The following is an 18,909-nucleotide window of genomic DNA, read 5'->3' as shown; positions in this document are numbered from 1 at the left end:
CTAAAAGTTGCTGGTGCTTAAAGCAACACTGCATGGTATAGAACAGATACCTGGGAGAGAATTTAAACATGGTCTGTTGGCTGCTGATTTATATTGCTCACCAAATCTCTAAAATGTACAAGGGGTGTAAAATCTCCCTCCATAACTGAGAGCAGCTATCCCATCTGCCCAGCATTGCCACTGCCCCTTTCCCTGCCTTTTTTTGACTAAACATGCTGGATTGTCCAGTGGTGTCAGAGCTGTACTTGCCATATTTGCTCTCATATTGATTCTCACCAATGAAGGGAGCAAAATAACTTGATTAAATATTAATTTGTACAGAAAATATTGCAATTTCTCAGATTACATACGAGAGGAAGAAAGAAGCTTTGGTAACACAGATTGTAACTCTGATTGAAGCTCACAAGTATCACTAATGCTACCAAAAAGAGGTAAAAGTTACTGATTGATTGACATAAAATAATGTTTGAAAAGAATTAATTTAATACCCAATGTGTACCTTTGCATACACACTGACATTTTTATCAGTGTGTACACACATCTTTTTCTCAGCTATTTTTAGATTATTTGAGATAATTCTGGGGAGAATGAAGGTTTTGTTTTCTTGGTGTTTCAGGATTTGATTTGCACATGTTGCCTTCCAGCAGGAGAGGCAGTGCTGCCGTGTCAGTCATTTGAAATTTCTGGGAATGTGTTCCATACATCCCTGGGAGCAGGAACCATTTCTGCCATGATCAACCATCCCTGCCAGTGCCAGCAGGGTGATTTTATGGCTCAATAAATTGCCTTTAACCTCAACACATGATTTTATGTCAATCAGTCAATGACTGTGTGAGACCTTTCCAAAGCAAGTCCCTCAACAGCAAATATTCTGGATTTATCTGCTCATGCTCAAGGATTGGCCAGCTACACTCTCATGAAAATGCCAATATTTTTTGTCCTTTTCCCACTTAAAATTGCCTTCATTTTTCTCTAGTCTGAGTCCAAAAAGGGAGGATCTGCTGCTGTAACTCCATCTCACATATTTTGAGTTTGTGTTGCATGGGAAAGGTTTGTACTCTGTGTTTGCAAAAGCTCTCCTGACCTTTACTGCTTCAGGAATTTGCTTTGCAGCTTGGTGGCATGTGAATCCTTGTCTTTATTTACAATAGGTAGCCTGAGCTGAACTCAGGCAACTCTCAATTCTGCAATCAATTCCTATTTAATTGGATCTTTCAGAATCTGGTGGTTATGATTTACACTCCCAGTCAATTCCAGACCACCTCTGCCATGGGTGTCCAAGTCTTTCACCTCCAATTGGCTTTGTTGGAGGTTTTTTAAAGCAAAGCTTGCTGGCCACCATCACCACCTCTGGAAACAGTTGAAAATATCCATTTGTTAAATTCTTGTACAGAGGATTCCCAGTGTTGGGGCAGGGGTAGGCTGGAAGGGAAGGCTGATGTGTGTCAGAATGGCTCAGGCAGTGTTTGTGGGGTCAAAAACGACTCCCACACTCCCAAGGAGTGCTGCCAAATTATTGATGGTGCTGCCAGGCTGGGGATGAGATGGATACAACACATTGCCAGGAGAAAAAATCTGGGAAATTATTCCAATGGCTCCTGTGCCAGCCTTGGAGTGCAGGTGTCCCACACAGCCTTTGATGCTTTCAACATCCAGGAGCCTGCAGCCCTTCCTTGCAGAGCTGATTTCACAATTATTGCACAGCTTGGAATTGTTTCAGACTGCAGGAGGGAGAGAGATGTTTGCTTCAGGACCTGCTGAGCTGCTGCTTCATCCTGATTCTTCCAGGAGTGGAAACTCTACATTTTTATTTCTCTTTTGAGAACAAGTCAGTGTTGAATGCTCTTTGAATGATCTTTAAACAGCTGGAAAAGAACAAATGTTTTTAGCAAATGGCTCATCTATCAATTAATCTTTCACCAGGACAGAGCAGCAAGCAGTAGCTTCATTTCCAAACTGTAACTCAGCTCAGCTGTTTGGGGCTGTGGGATGAGTTCAGTGCTGGATGCAAACAGAATGAGCAGCAGCAAAGCTGCCCCAAAACTGAGGGTGAAAAATCCTTCTCCTCTGGGTTTGCAGGATGGGTTTCTTATCTGTGAGTCTACATTGTCACTCCTGCTCCATAACTCCCAGACCCCAAGTTGAGGAATCTTTAGTTCAGGAGATGTTTCTGCTAGCTGGGATATAAAGGCAGTTTCATTTTTCCTGTTTTGTATTTTTCTTTCCTGACATTCCATCAATAAATGCTTATAGCCAGCTGTAAAATGACTAAATAATCTATAATAACTAAATAAATAACTAAAGTTGATTAGCACAGTAATGAACTGAAGCACAGTTTCTGAAATCATGAGAAGGAAAAATTGTGGAGCTTTCTGGACTATTTGAACAAAGGTGTTTTGGATCTGTAAGCACAGAGCTTGTTGAAGAATTTAATGTAACTGTAGCAGGATTTTCCCTTTATTCTGTGAAAAGCAATGTATGGAAGAGCATTTCTTAGTCCTGGTGATGTTTCCAGTTGCATGAGAAGATAAGGGTGGTGAGATAATCCAATCTGTAATTGGGAAATCAAAGCCTTACAGGGAAGTTCATGACTTGGACTAAAATTCCACTTTTGAGAAACTTTTGAAGACTGCAAACCCCAGAAATATACTCCAAGCTGATAAAGCAGATACCAAGGATTTTTTTTAATTACCTTGTGGTAAGGATATTAATTTGCACTGCATTGTTTCTCAGGGTAAATGCTTTGCAGAATTTGATTACTCTGTAGGGTTTAATTAACTCTATTAGAGTTAACAATAAATCCTATAGGGTTATTTTATTAACCCTACAGAACTTATTAACAGACCTGTTCTAGTCTGCATCCAAACTGCATTTCCAGTTCAGGCTTTTGGGGTGTGGAAGGCCAATATTTCAGCTCATTAGAACTCTCAGGTAGGTCAGGATTTTGTGCATCTCTGTGGTTTTGGCTCAGGATGCAAAAATTCCTCATGCTGAAGGCAGGAGTTGATTGGGTTTGCTTCCTTGTTAAACCAGAAGATTATGTGGTTTTATTATTTTTTTTAATTAGAAGAATACATTCAGTTTATGAGAGTGAGGTTTTAGAATCTCATTTTTATAAACTTTCAACTAGAAGAGACGAGTGTATTTTTAACAGAAGTGTGGGATTCTTTTAACTTAAATATCACCTAAAAACTCCCCAAACTGATTTCCAAATGCTGTTCAAGGTCAGCTTTATTTTCACAGCTGCTCCTCATGTTACCAGGAACATTTCTCTCAGCTTCACCAGCCTCAGATCCCGCATCATTTGACTGGTGATCAACATCTGCCTAATTTCAGCTGGAGAATAACACTCCCTTTATGCTCCAAGCCTGTAGGACAGCATGCATGGTGTTATTGTGGATTTCCACTCATGGGGACACGGCCCTTCCTCGGGGTGGACAGAACCCCACATTGCTGAAATTGTAATGAGAAGGTTTGGGATTAAAGTTGGCACATTAATAGGATTAAGAGTTTGGCAGCCTTTCATGGTCTCTGTTTTGTATTATTTAGTCTTTGTGTCTAAGCTTGAGTTTTGTTTCTGCCCTCAGTGTGTGTACAATGTTGGTTTTGAAATGATGGGGTTCAGTTTCCCAGAGTTACAACAAATGATTTTAAATAAAAGTAACTCAGTTTTTTCATTTTCTTCTCCTGAATTTAGAGCACACTCAGCAACAAGTTGGTGTGACTGAGTTACTTTTAAGTTAGGCAAGCAGCACAATTCTTCTGAAATTTCATTTTTACTACCCAATAGCCAGCTCTGGGGCATTTTTTTTCACTGAAACTAAATGAAGTTACATTTTTCAGCTATGTCCTAATTGACAGGAATGTTGTGCTCAGTGGTTTTGGCTCCTTAAAATCCCATCCTGTTGTTCAGTTCTGTGATGCCACCTCCTTTCACAGGCCCAGCTTTGAAGGGTTGGGATCAGTGCCATGAAAATGCAGGAGAGGGAGAGCTCAGCCTGGGTTTTCCCAGCCCCATTTTCAGGCTGGAGTGGCAGAACTCTGAAGAGCACTCATGCACAGAATATTGGCAATAATCTCCTAGAGATGCATGGGATTGGCAGTGTGATTCAAGCCTTGAATTCAGCAATGAAAAGTGAGTTAGGAAACTCAATTTCCATGGATTTTTTAAGTTCTCCAAGTGTTTGCTCCTATCCTAAACCCTCAAGTACATATAGGGTTATTTGTAGGGCTTATTCAGGTCTTACCCTTCCTATTCCCAAACAGGAAATTCAAGCTCCATCCCAGGAAGCTGCTGCATTAATATTTTAGTGCAATTTAGTGAATTAGTGAATTTAGTGAATTAATATTTTAGTGAATTTTTCACTATTTAGCCGCAAAAGGAAGGACTCAGTGCCATTCCCACAGCAGCATTCCAGGAATTCATTGAATGGGAATATTCAGGTTTTTCACTGGATATTCAGGTAGAAAGACACGGAATTGTAATCAGGGATTGACACCACAGCATTCCTGCAGCCAGAGGTTTTGCAGGATTTTTGCATTTTTTAAAGCATTTAGAAGTTTTAGGCTGTGATACCCAGCAGTTTATGTGTACTGCAATTATTCCTGAATTGCCATTCATGGGCATTTTTACCAGTGATGGGCCTTTGCAGGGTGCCAGGTATTTTTTATTCTCTCTAAATGCATCAGCAACTCCTTTAAACTAAACAACTTCTTAGAATTCATGCTGTCTGGTTTTTTACAAATTTTATTTGAAAGTGCTATTAATATGCATAAAAGTATTCATAAAAGTAAGAAAAAATAATTATTTTTTTTACTTAGAGAAGTAAAGAAACCTGGTCTTCTTTTCTCTGAGTTTGACAGGGCACCGTACAGCCAAAATTGATGAAAATAGGTTAATTTCTCAGTAATTGAATCATTTTCTCTCATAATTTTTGTTGATGAACCTAACATTTGTTATATAACAAAATGTGGATATAGGAATATATAAAATGTGGATATAAGAATGATTGTGAATGATTCCTACCTGCCACCACTGATTTGCTGAGCACTGGTGGGACACACAGGACTGGAATTCTTTATTCCTCAGCCCCTTTCTGAGGAAAAGGCTGAGTTTTGCCTCATTTTCAGCCCCTCTGCATAAACCTACCAACATCAGTTTTGAAATAATTATAATTTTAGCTTCTTTTAAGAAGATTCATTGGTTCTGGAGATGAAACTGGCAGCTCTCTCCTCCAGTGACACCAATGCTGCCTCCCCACTAAAATCCTAACCACACTCAGGTGGTTTTTTGCCTGTTCTTTGGGGCAGAACTGGAGCAGCACAACCCCAGTACAGCATTTCTGCCACCCAATCCCCAATTCCTGGAGCAGAATTTCAGCTCCCACTCCTGGGTGTGAGCCCTGAGGAATGGCAGATGCACATTGGGAAGGAGCTCTGGAAATGTGCATTATTATTGGCATTGGAAATGTGCATTATTGACGCTGGAAATGTACATTATTGGCACTGGAAAAGTGCATTACTGGCACGGGAAATGTGCATTATTGGCACTGGAAATGTGCATTATTGGCACTGGAAATGTGCATTATTGCATTGGAAATGTGCATTATTATTGGCATTGGAAATGTGCATTATTGGCATTCGGAATGTACATTGTTGGCATTGGGAATGTACATTGTTGGCACTGGAAATGTGCATTATTGCATTGGAAATGTGCATTACTGGCATGGGAAATGTGCACTATTGGCACAGGAAATGAGCATTATTGGCACAGGGAATGTGCATTATTGGCACAGGAGATGTGCATTATTGGCACTGGGAGTGTGCATTATTGCCATTGAAAATGTGCATTATTGGCACTGGAAATGTGCATTATTGCCATTGGAAATGTGCATTACTGGCATGGGAAATGTTCATTATTGGCACAGGAAATGTGCATTATTGGCACTGGGAGTGTGCATTATTGCATTGGAAATGTGCATTACTGGCTCTGGAAATGTGCATTATTGGCACTGGAAATGTGCATTATTCCCACTGGAAATTTGCATTATTGGCACTAGGAATATGAAATATTGACACTGGAAATGTGCATTATTGCCATTGGAAATATGCATTATTGCCATTGGAAATGTGCATTATTGGCACTGGAAATGTGCATTACTGGCTCTGCTTTGCACTCCGGGGAAGAAGGTGGTGCAGAGCACTGGGATCTGCCTCTGGCCAGCAGGGCAGGAAGAGAAATGAGTTTTCCCAGCTATGGAGAAGCCCCAAAAGCTGTGGAGATCGCAGCATTCCCTGAGGCCAGGTCAGGGGTGTCTGTATGCCCATGACCCAGGATCCTGCCAGGAGCTCTCCTGCCCAAGCAGCAGCATCAAGAACCCCAATTTTTTTACAGGATCCACAAAAACCTCCACAGAAAGCCAAGGTTTGTGACACCACTGTCCTTTGTGCAATTAAATTTGGCACAAAAGGGCATTTTTAAAGAAGCGAGGATCTCCAGTTCTTGAGGTTCAAGAAATCCACTGCTTGGATGGACACTGAGCCCCCAAGGACACCAGAGGCAGTGGCACCACTGCTGAATTTGGTGTTAGACCCCCCCTGAAGGGCTCAGCAGCCAGGGCTTATCTTGAGTTTCACTGCTCACCTTCCCTCTCCTCACCTGGAACAAACACCATCCCTGTTTCCAATGCATTCCCAAAGCTGATTTTTCCCACCAGGCAGAAATGACCTCCCACCTAATAATGTACAGATTAATGTACAAATTAATCCATTCCAGCACAAAACTGGATATTACATGGCAAAAAGGCAAAATTGTGGGACACTGAGCCATGAGGGTTTTCATTTGAAACTCAATAATGAAGAAATAGCATTTTGTGATTATCTCCCAGAAGAGCTGACTCTGAAAACTTAATTCTGGCGTATTTAAAGAAAATTTGTACTGTTATGTTTAAATGTGATTAAAATTTAATATATCATCTGGCACATCTTTACAGTGCTTGATCTCCGTGATCTTGGGAGATTTTAATGCGCTGAAAATGCTGCCAAGCTCCAGCTGTAAAGTTTCCATCCTATTTTGAAATGTGCCACTCTTCTCCAGAGCTGCAGAACTGTCTTCTGAAGCTATTTTATATATATATATACAGATGTGTGTGTGTGTGTGTGTGTGTGTGTGTGTGTGTGTGTGTGTGTGTGTGTGTGTATTCAAGACCTGTTAGTGATTGCTGTTCAGTAAAAATATAATTTTCAATATATTTTTTGAGAAAAGACAATAAGACAGTTGAAATCAGAAAGAACACAACCAACTTTGACAGGAACTGGTGTTACACAGCTAAGAAATGTAAAGTATTTTCATATTTCTCCTACTATCCAAAAAATAGCCCAAGGGGAAAAACCAACATGAATTCAAAGTGCCAGACTTCAGAAAGGAATCAGTGCTGCCCATAGCCCATTTTTGCCTCCAGATTGCCTGATTTGAGGCTCAAATTGGTCCAGCATTGAGGCCAAGATGACAAATTCAGTGGCAAAAGGGAAATCTGTTACCTTGGCACTATCTGGTAAACTCAACTGCATCCATGTTTCCCTCCAAAAAAAGGCAATTATCCAAAGAGTTTTCAGGTGCTGGCTTGGTACTCCAGGGCCTCACTACTGAATTTGTTATCCAGCACCTCTTCCCACATTTTTATGAGGAGAAAACCTGGGCATTGTGGTCAGCACTGATAATTAACATGGACATCTGTTTAATTAAACCTCTCCATTCCCAGGGCAGTCCTCTGGGAAAGCAGAGGTGTTTGTTGGGGGTAGAAGGAATTCAGCACATTTTAGGAGGGCCTCAGCAGCATTTAGAAGAGCACAAGAGGGATGTGTCTCTGTTTTTGTGTAAAAGGTGTGGATCTCCTGGTGCCAGGCACTTCCTACAAAGGAGGAGTTAAATTTAAAACTACTGAGAAGCTCATGACAGTTTCTCCAGTCTGAACTATGGGAATCAGAAAAACAGAAACTTCCACAGGCACTGAAGGGTTTGAGCTGCAGCCTGGGGAGAAGCTTGGATTGATGTAAAAATACAATATACAGATATTAGGCAGAAAAATCATAAACTTATGGTTCTATAGTTGTAAGATTATACCTTAAGTGAGCAGCTGCACTGCTGAGATGGTGAAGGGTTTGTAGTGTAGGGCTGGGGTTGTGTGGAGTGAGCTGAGAGCTCAGAATTAGAACAGAAGCATTTGTGTGCATGTGAGACAGAAGCCATTGGATAAAAGTGTCCACAGTGCAGCAGAAGTGAGTGAAGGTGATGGGTTAGAAAAGCAAAATAAACCCTGTGGCAGCTGTCCATTGGGTTAGAAAGTTCTGTATTGCCTTGTAACAAAGAACTTGTGACTGCTCTTGAGCTATGGCTGAATGCTTGCTCCTCTAAAATCTCACAGCCCCTGGACTGATGTTTGTCTGAGCTATAAATCATTTTTAGCTTGGAAATAATCCCACCCCTTCATCACCAGCAGTGCCAATGACACTGTACAAAACCCCATCCTCTGAAGGCTCTGTGGGAAGATGAACAAATGCAAGGTCAGGCAGATGGCAGGACTGGCACAGCCCTCCTGATGTACCCTGGCAAATCCCATCCTCCCAACCTCAACCCTGCAGCCTCTCCACCCATCCCTGATTTTGGGCAGGACCAGGAGCTCTCCCTGACTCCAGCTCTGTCAGACATCCCCTGATCTCCCTCAGGTTCTGCTGCCTGTGGGCATCCAGAGCCACAAAACCTTCCTGGTAGTGAAGGACAAAGAGTCACAAAGGCAAAGCAAAAGAGCTTGTCCAGACTGAATTCATCTCTGTGCTGGCTTTTCCTTGGATCTCTCTAAAATGCTGTTGCTGAGTGGCTTCACACACTCAACTGGAGGTTCAGGGAGCATCAATCCAATCCCTCCACCTCCATCATAATCATGCTGGAGGAAATTAAAAATATTGCCTTTAAGAGTGGCTGAAGGACACGTGGTGGTCGGTAGCTCCATGAGCAAGTCTGAGACTTGATCTCTGGTTTTCCTGCAGAGTTTTGGCTCAGGGCATCTCTGTTTCAATAAGGAAATCCCGTGACAGAGTCCTTGCCTGTGCTTGTGCCTCGACAGGATCAGCTTCATGAATTAATGGATTTAATAACTGAAGAACTGCAACAGGCTCAGCACATAGCTGGGAGCCAGGTGGCCCTGAGGTCCCTGAGGCCACAGGGGTGTCCCCAATGCCACAGGTGTGTCCCCAGGGCTAAAGGAGTGTCCCCAATGCCACAGGTGTGTCCCCAGTGCCGCAGGTGTGTCCCCAGGGCTAAAGGGGTGTCCCCAATGCCACAGGTGTGTCCCCAGGGCTAAAGGAGTGTCCCCAGGGCTACAGGTGTGTCCCTGAGACCACAGGTGTGTCCCCAATGCCGCAGATGTGTCCCCAATGCCACAGGGGTGTCCCCGAGACCACAGGTGTGTCCCCAGGGCTAAAGGAGTGTCCCCAATGCCACAGGGGTGTCCCCAATGCCACAGAGGTGTCCCCAATGCCACAGGTGTGTCCCCAGGGCCGCAGGTGTGTCCCCAGTGCCACAGGGGTGTCCCCAATGCCACAGGTGTGTCCCCAATGCCACAGGTGTGTCCCCAGGGCCGCAGGTGTGTCCCCAGGGCCGCAGGGGTGTCCCCAGTGCCGCAGGTGTGTCCCCAGGGCCGCAGGTGTGTCCCCAGGGCTAAAGGGGTGTCCCCAGTGCCACAGGTGTGTCCCCAGTGCCACAGGGGTGTCCCCAGTGCCACAGGGGTGTCCCCAGTGCCACAGGTGTGTCCCCAGGGCCGCAGGGGTGTCCCCAGGGCCCCAGGTGTGTCCCCAGGCAGCTGCGGAGGCCCAGCCCCAGTTCCCAGGGGATGAGCAGTGCCTGGCCAGGGCTGCAGCCCGGGGTGCCCCTTCCTGCCGGGCACAGCTCCTCTCCCTGGCACAAAGGCTGCTGGCACCGGCCTGGGGGAGCTGCTGTGCCAAGCTGCTCCCTGGAGCTTCCTCCCACACAGGACAGCTCCACTCCAGCTCCTTCCAAGGGGTTTCACTCTGTTATTCAAAATGCTGTGGCTAAAGATTATCCAGGAATTCAGCCATGAATGCCCAAAGCGGGTTTTGTATGTGTGTACATGCAAATGTGTACACAAAAATGTGTGTGCACTTATTGGGATGAAGAATTCCCTTCATTTCCACTTTTTGATATACAGAAATGGGATTTTAAAAATATAAATAGTGAACAAAGGGATCCTTGACATAAACATTCCTCAGCCAAAAGAGGAAGTTTACTTGGATAGGAATATTTATAGGAGTGAGAGCTTGAGCAACAAGTCCAAACATTGTAACATAAAACTATCATAAGTATTTAAATAAAAAGTAGCATGATATAGTAGAAAAGTAGCATGATATAGTTCCTATTTATAAAATACATCTAAGAAATTAGTAAGTGTTAATCTGTATCATCAGAATGGCTTCCCTGTGAATGAAATTATTCATTAAGGTGGCCCATAATGAATATTTTGAGTTTCCTCTATACTGTAAAACTGTTAATTTTGTAAATTTTTTACATGAAGTCTGTTGAAAAGCTGTCACTTTTCTCGTGCACAGTTCAATGCACACATATTTAGTTGTAGCACAACTTTTATTTCCTTTCACTCCTCAAACAGCCCCAAGTGTGCAATGCCTGGTGGAGGCACCTCCACGAAAGGGATTGCTGACCACGGGCAGATTAAAAACCAATTTAACTGATGGCCACAAACAGAGCTCAGAGTTTGCCATGGCCACAAAGATTTTCTGTCAGGGCATGAAAGCAATGAATCAGTATGCAGAAGGTATTGCCTGCCCCATAGAGATGCTAATGCTGTGGCACTTTGGAAACTCATGTTCTACATTTACTGTTCACACCCCATGGAAGCTAACCAGCCTTAGCCTGAGCTAATGAAATCAAAAGGCTGCAAAATGTCACATTTTCTCAAAATGTCACATTTTCTCATCCCCCTGAAGCCTAATTTTGGGATCTTTAGGCTCTTTCTATGAGTTGTTTGACAACCGTGGTGCTGCCTGGCTGTCATGAGGCACAATTGTCCCAAAGCTGGAGAGTTACACTCACACAGAGCTGCTGCAGCCACTTTATCTGCACAAAATAAAGGGCCCATCAGCCTCCTGCTCCAGAAAATGACAGAAAACCCCAAGAATAAATTAAAGAAAGTATAAAATAGCAGAACAAAGCTCAAAAATTTCAGCAAGTTACCACTGGGGACTTACATTTTGTGGTCCATTGTTTTTTTAGTTTTTTGTGGGTTTTTTGATTTGTTTTTGTTTTGGTTTTCTTTTCCTGAAGTGCTATAAAAATATCTATGTGAGCAGTTTACACATTGCAGGCATGTTTAGACAGAATATTTTATACCTAGCAGATACTGCTATATATATTTGTAGATATTTGAAAGCTCAGGTATTTTCTAAGTCAGGACCTAATCTACAAATATATAAAACAGATGTTATATATAAAATATATAACCCATATAAAATATAGAAATATCTGTTATACACAATAGGTATAAAATACACAAAATATAAGATAATACACAAATTATATAAAATATAGGAAGGACATTAATACAGTAATATATAAGATATGATGCATATCTAATATGGGAATATAAATATAGATAATACTTATAATATAAAATGGGTTTTATAGAGATATAGATATATTTATATATAGTTATGGAGATTTATGGATTTATAGATATATAGGTATATAGATTTATAGATTATATAGATATATATTTTTATATAGTTATATTTTTATATAGTTATATATAGTTATATATAGTTATATATAGTTATAGAGATGTATAGATACATAGATTTATAGATATATAGGTATATAGATTTATAGATTATATAGATATATATTTTTAATATAGTTATATTTTTATATAGTTATATATAGTTATATATAGTTATATATAGTTATATATAGTTATATATAGTTATAGATATTTATAGATACATAGATTTATAGATATATAGATTTATGGATATATAGATTAATAGATTATATAGATATATAGACATAAAGACATATAGATATAGATATAAAATAAACATAAAATATATAAAACCACATAAAATTAAATAAAGATCCGCTCTCCAACGCAGCAATCCCAGCAATTTATGGCCACAAGCGCTTCTGGCAGCGCGCGGGAAGCAGAGCAACCCGCGGCACCCATTCCCCTGCCTTAGGGGCAGCGCAGCGCAGCCCCCAGCCGCCCTTCCCCGCTCCCCCGGCCGCAGAGAGCCCCGCGGAGGCTCCGCGGGCGCGGACTCACCGAGCGCAGCATCGCAGAGCAGCTGCTGCGGGTGCGCGGGCGCGCAGCTACAGCCGGACACGGCGGCGGGCAGCGCCCAGAGCGCCCAGAGCGCCCAGAGCGCCAGCGCTGCCCCTCGGGCCCCGGGGCTGCTGCCGCTGCCCGCTCGGCTCATGCTCCGCACGGGGAAAGGCTCGGCCCGAGCCGCGGTGTCCCGGCCGCGCTGGGACGCTCAGGGATGGATGCTCCGGATGGATCCCCGGGGATGCTGGGGACGCCAAACGCTGCTCGCTCCGAGCGCTGCCGGTGCTCGCTGCCTCCAAATCGCCCGGACATGGGACCCTCTTATTTATGGCCCCGGCGCCGAGCCCCGGCCCCGCCTTCCCGCGCTTCAAAGCTCATTTATTGGTGACATCGTCCCAAAGAAGCTCGGGAGTGGAAACGGTAATGGCCAAAAGCTCCCACAAAACCGGCTTTTACGCGGATCTGAAGCTGATTTTCTGAGCGTTTTATCTCCTCCGAGTGAGTTTGCGTCCAGTTTGGATTTCAAAGGCGGCTCTGCGATCTTATTTTGGGCGAGTAAACAGAGCTGTCCTGTGTTAAGCTCCCGATCTTGCCCTGCACTTTGCTGAGCTGCCGTCCCCGTTCGCAGGCGGGACAGAACTTCATTCATGGACAGGAAACCTCTCAATGCTCCGCTTGTGAGCCTCCGGCATCGCTGGTTACAGGGAACAACCAATTACAGCTCAAAGCCACAAGAAAAGGCATTTGAAACGAAATTATTTCATGGCAGGTTTAATTTCGAATAGAAAGGAGAAGTATGCCAGTGGTGTGTTTTGGAGGCACAGCCACTTTCCCTGCATTCCTTGTTAATGCAAATCCTGCTAGGAGCAGATCCGTGCCTGTATTTCCTGGCTGGTGTTGGAAGTGGAATTCAGTGGAATAAATGCAGAGTTCAGAAATCCTTTTCACCTTCAGAGCTTCGGTTGCTGTGGCAATCTGGGTGTGTGTAACCTGTGGGCAGCCTCTTTTTATAAAGAAAAATGTTCCATGAGGAAGCAACCCGAGGTTTGATTAGAGAGTAATAAAGAACATCTCTGGATTGGCATGCAGGACAGGGCTGCTTAAACAATTCTGTGTTTTGTCACAACCCAAATCAAACCTAGGAATTGAAAATTCATTAACATGACCTGAACCATTCCAATCCAGGCTCATGAAAATGTATTTTGCTCAGGCTGAGGTTTAGGTGTGCCCAAAGCAGCTTGTTACCTTTAGAGAGAAGTGTACATGTTTTACAGCAGCAGATTTATTTCGTTTCTGAACAGTTATACAAATATTAGTGCTCAGATTATTTTTCTTTTTAATTCCCATCCCCCTCAAGACACACTCTGTCTGTTAGAAAAAAACCCCACAAATATTCAGAATTATTAGAATTGGGTTTAGTTTTTAGCCTTTAGATCCACACCAACACTGAGCCAGGAATCCTGTACAAAATGTCCTGATTTCACACAGCCACACTTGGACTTTTTACTTTTCCAGTCTAAAGTTTTGGCTCCAAATCATAAGATTGGATCCCAGCCCAGGACTAACACCTGAAAATAATTTAGACCTGTTAACATCTCTGTTCTTACCTAGGAGAAATGGGTTTCTTTCATGTGAGGGGAGGGATGAGAAGGGCTGGAAGCTTGCAGGGGGGTTCCAGCTGCAGGAGGCAGGAAAACCCCCGGGCAGGGCTGCCAGGGGCTGGGCTCAGCCCCTCTGGGACTGCAGTTCCCAAACCTGGACTGGGAAGTGATGAAGGAGTTGATTGGATTGGTTTCCATCACAGGGCTGCTGCTATAGATGATCTAAATAGACCAACTTGATCAAATTCAATATCAAATTGAATTCACACGATTCAAATTATAAAGAAATCTGTTGGGCAAACACTCTTCTCTATGGGTCCCTAAGGCACATTTTGTCCAGGATTCTCCAGAACAACATGTCCAGCTATGCTCTGGGTGTCCTAAAGACTTTTTCTACCTAGTACAATCAAATTAATTACATAATCAATAGCAGAACATTATGCTCAGAACAAAATTTAAAAATTCTTTTATGACAAGTTGCAAATTAGTTGTCCACTATCTTCTAGATAGAGAAGAGAATTAAATACTTTCAACTGAACGTGTAGAGTGCATGTTATCTTTGTTATTTTTTCCAATTTTTTGTGCCCACTAACAGCAGTGTGGGCATTAATTACCATCATTGATTGCCCCCAGAGCCCTGCACTAAATCCCCTGGGCTCCCAGAGTTTGGGATATTTGCCCTCTGGAGGTGACAGGAGATGGAGGAATGAATGAGGGCCATCCCCTGAGAGCTGCTGGGGAGGGGCAGCTGTGCCAGGGCAGCTCTGCCCCAGGGGCTCCCTGCCCTTCCCACTGCCCATCCCTCCTGTGCCCTCCGCCTCTGGCTGCAGGAGAAACCAGGGCTGGGGAGAAACCAGGGCTGGGGAGAAAGCAGAACTGAGAAAAACTCAGGATTTCAGGATAACCAAGAGTTGGGGATAACCCAGGGCTGGGGAGAAACCAGGGCTGAGAAAAACTCAGGATTTCAGGATAACCAAGAGTTGGGGATAACCCAGGGCTGGGGAACACCCGGGGCTGGGGAGAAAGCAGAACTGAGAAAAACTGAGGATTTCAGGATAACCAAGAGTTGGGGATAACCCAGGGCTGGGGATAAAGCAGAACTGAGAAAAACTCAGGATTTCAGGATAACGCAGAGATGGGGATAACCCAGGGCTGGGGATCAACCAGGGCTGGGGAGAAACCAGAGCTGAGGAACATCTAGAGCTGGGGAGAAACCAGAACTGAGAAAAACTCAGGATTTCAGGATAACCAACAGTTGGGGATAACCCAGGGCTGGGGATCAACCAGGGCTGGGGAGAAACCAGGGCTGGGGAGAAACCAGAACTGAGAAAAACTCAGGATTTCAGGATAACTCAGAGATGGGGATAACCCAGGGCTGGGGAAAAACCAGAACTGAGAAAAACTGAGGATTTCAGGATAACCAAGAGTTGGGGATAACCCAGGGCTGGGGAACACCCGGGGCTGAGGACCATCCAGAGCTGGGGAGAAAACAGGACTGAGAAAAACTCAGGATTTCAGGATAATCCAGAGCTGAGGATTACCCAGGGCTGGGGATCAGCCAGGGCTGGGGAGAAACCAGAACTGAGAAAAACTCGGGATTTCAGGATAACCCAGAACTGGGGATAACCCAGGGCTGGGGAGAAAGCAGAACGGAGGAAAACTCAGGATTTCAGGATAATCCAGAGTTGAGGAAGACCCAGAGCTGGGGATAAAAAAGGGCTGGGAATAACCTAGAATTGAGGAAAACTAAGGAATTCAGGAGCACCCAGAGCTGAGGATAACCCAGGGCTGGGGATAAACCAGGGTTAGGAAAACCCAGAGCTGAGGAAAACTCAGGATTTCAGGATAACCCAGGGCTGGGGATAACCCAGAGCTCAGGATAACCCCAGGGCTGGGGATAACTCAGGATTTCAGGATAACCCCAGGGCTAAGAAAAACCCAGGATTTCAGGATAACCCCAGGGCTAAGAAAAACCCAGGATTTCAGGAAAACTCAGTATTCTAGGATAACCCAGGATTGTGGGGTAACCCAGGGCTGCAGAATAACCCAGGGCTGAGGAAAACCCAGGATTTCAGAATAAACCAGGATCTCAGGCAAACCCAGGATTCTGGGTTAACCCAGGGCTGAGGAAACACCAGAATCCTGGGTTAACCCAGGGCTGAGGAAACCCCAGGATCCTGGGTTAACCCAGGGCTGCAGGATGCCCTGTGCCTGGCTGTGCTGGATTCCTCCTGCCCTTGCTGCCTGCCCAGCCCAGCCCATGTTCCCAGGAAGGCAGCACAGACAGGCAGCTGTCAGTCTGTCCGTCCTGGGGCTGCTCACAGCATTGCTCTGGTGGCTCAGAGCTCACACTCAGCCTGGGAGCTGGGCCAGGAGCACTGAACTCTGCTGCAGGGCAACAGCTTTTGGAAGGGTTTTTCACTGCCAGGGACGTGCCACAGCCACCTCATTGTCCCTTCAGCTGTCAGGCACTTTGAGTCCATGCAGAGTCTCCTGCTTGGGCTGCCTGCTCCGTGCTTTAGCCTCTCCCAGTGCACAGAGCACAATTTTTTATCCATATCAATCTGATTTTCGCTTCATTGTGGCAAATGAATCTTATTTGAGAATGGTAGCAGTCAGGAGTGTCCATTCCCATTGTGATAATTCACTTGTGGGGAATTATGGAAGGAATTTGAGACGGGCCCTCTGAATTGTTTTGATGATGTGGTTTATTTTTCTTATCTTCTACATAGGTAGGAAGGATGAGTTTAGTTCACATCATTACAGCATGGTTTAGAAGGTCACAAGACCCTCAGTGGCAAGACTTTTTAAGGAGTTATTGTTATATATATATCTTTATATAATTAATATATATAGGTTATAATTATTATAACTTTAAGGAGTTATTAATATATATTATATATATATACATATAAACACTACCAACAAGGATCTTAGTGTTTTTGACCTAATCTTTGAATATTTCATTTTATGGATTCATGCTACAGTGTAAGCTTTCTTAGCCAATCATGTTATGACACACAGACCTACAGTGCTGCATTCTAAACTTCTTGTTTACCTTTGTAGCTACTTTTATTTTTTCTAGATCTTAAACTCTAAAACTCTAAACTTTCTTTTACTTAGCTTAACATGACTCTGCTTTAAACTACAAATCCACATTCTCGCTTCTAGCACTCAAGTTTGGGAGCCTTTTCCAAGGTCTCAGATCAAATCTTGTGTTCAATTCTAAGCTTTGGCTTACAGGCCCAAAGTCCTGAGGGTTCTTTGCATTTCAGATTCCAACAACCCAGAATTTATCTGTTGCCTTCTCAATGCTTTGACTTTGCTCTTTCTTCCCTGGTTCTCCTTTGGCATCGCCATTACCTCTAAAATCTACTTTTATTTTATCTGATGAAGTCACACTACACATCCTGTACCTCACCTGTACAATCATGTTGAAAATTCACAATAGCATTTCACAAAACAGGTGAGCTTTTATGGATTTTAAACTCCAATGCCTCCATGTGAGCTACAGCCTGCTTCAAACAGGCGGGAATTTAGAGCTGTCACCTCTGAAATACTACAGCAAAAAATCCTTACACTTTATAGGCACAGCAATTTGGGTAATTGTTTTATAAAGTGGCAAAGTGTTACTTGACTTTTGAGGCAGCAGTTTTCCAAACAGTTGGTGGAAGGATGAATTAAACACTGACATGCCAGAATCAAAATCGAATTTGTTTCTGCGGAGTTTTTGTCTTCCAGGGATCTATGGGAGGTGCTCTCATTGATTCACTGCAATTACACTTTGTGTTTTCCTTCCTAATGACAATTTCTGTTTTCATGCTGTGCAGGTTTGAAACCAGCAGATTTTCTGCCATCAGATCCCCCTGTGCTCATTTAGATCATTGGGATTTTTTATTACACACCACTTGTGGGGACAAAGGCATTTTAGGGGGATCTCCTGGTGGTCTGGGGGAGTCACCCCATAACCCAGGGTCCTCTCCAGCCCTGGCTGATTCAGGGGGCACAGGGGGCTGCCCTGTGCAGCTCCAGCCTCCCCAGGTGGTGGTGGCAGTCCCAAAGGGAGCTCAGACCCTCCAGTTCTGCACCAATCCCCACTGGTGTCCCTGGGAGCTCAGGTGGCCCTGGGACCTGTGTTGTACTTAGCTCACAAACCACTTCAGCCTTCAATTTTGGGCCAAGGACTCACAGATCAGGCACAATTTCCTCTCCCAATAATAAATTTAAGCTCTACTCTTTTTATCTTCTTGAACTTTTATTTCCTCACTGCCCTGGCTAAAAAGATAACACAAATCACCTCAGCCTTCCCTTTGGCTCAGGGTATTAAATAATTAATAATCCTGGGTTATCCTGGAATCCTGGGTTTTCCTGAAATCCAAGGTTATCCCCAGCCCTGGGTCATCCCCAGCCCTGGGTTACCCTGAGCTCTGGGTTATACCCAGCCCTGGGTTACCCTGAAATCCCAGGTTTTCCTCAGTTCTGGGTTATCCCCAGCCCTGGGTTATCCTGAAATCCCAGGTTTTCCTCAGTTCTGGGTTATCCCCAGCCCTGGGTTACCCTGAAATCCCAGGTTTTCCTCAGTTCTGGGTCATCCCCAGCCCTGGGTTACCCTGAAATCCCAGGTTTTCCTCAGTTCTGGGTCATCCCCAGCCCTAGGTTACCCTGAAATCCCAGGTTTTCCTCAGTTCTGGCTTATCCCCAGTCCTGGTTCCTCCCCAGCCCTGGGTGTTCCTAAGCTCTGGGTTATACCCAGCCCTGGGTTACCCTGAAATCCCAGGTTTTCCTCAGTTCTGGGTTATCCCCAGCCCTGGGTTACCCTGAAATCCCAGGTTTTCCTCAGTTCTGGGTCATCCCCAGCCCTGGGTTACCCTGAAATCCCAGGTTTTCCTCAGTTCTGGGTTATCCCCAGCCCTGGGTTACCCTGAAATCCCAGGTTTTCCTCAGTTCTGGATTATCCC

The 18,909-nt window shown here is 44.1% G+C and overlaps 2 protein-coding genes across 2 annotated transcripts in view; one reads left to right on the top strand and one right to left on the bottom strand.

The window, feature by feature from the left end:
* The window catches only part of TIMP4 (TIMP metallopeptidase inhibitor 4), a 34,077-nt gene extending 21,085 nt beyond the window's left edge, over positions 1 to 12,992 (bottom strand). The window contains 2 exon segments of the mRNA XM_054639981.2: positions 12,348 to 12,571; positions 12,610 to 12,992. Coding sequence (XP_054495956.2) covers positions 12,348 to 12,571; positions 12,610 to 12,662 — 277 coding nt within the window. The 5' untranslated portion in view covers positions 12,663 to 12,992.
* Positions 1 to 18,909, top strand: part of SYN2 (synapsin II) — a 211,170-nt gene that overhangs the window by 141,338 nt on the left and 50,923 nt on the right. The window lies entirely within an intron of this gene.

Source organism: Agelaius phoeniceus, chromosome 11, assembly GCF_051311805.1.
Source record: "Agelaius phoeniceus isolate bAgePho1 chromosome 11, bAgePho1.hap1, whole genome shotgun sequence".
In the NCBI taxonomy this organism is placed as follows: Eukaryota; Metazoa; Chordata; class Aves; order Passeriformes; family Icteridae; genus Agelaius; species Agelaius phoeniceus.
The sequence above is the reverse complement of the archived record's forward strand: the minus strand, read 5'-3'. Positions and strand labels throughout refer to the sequence as shown.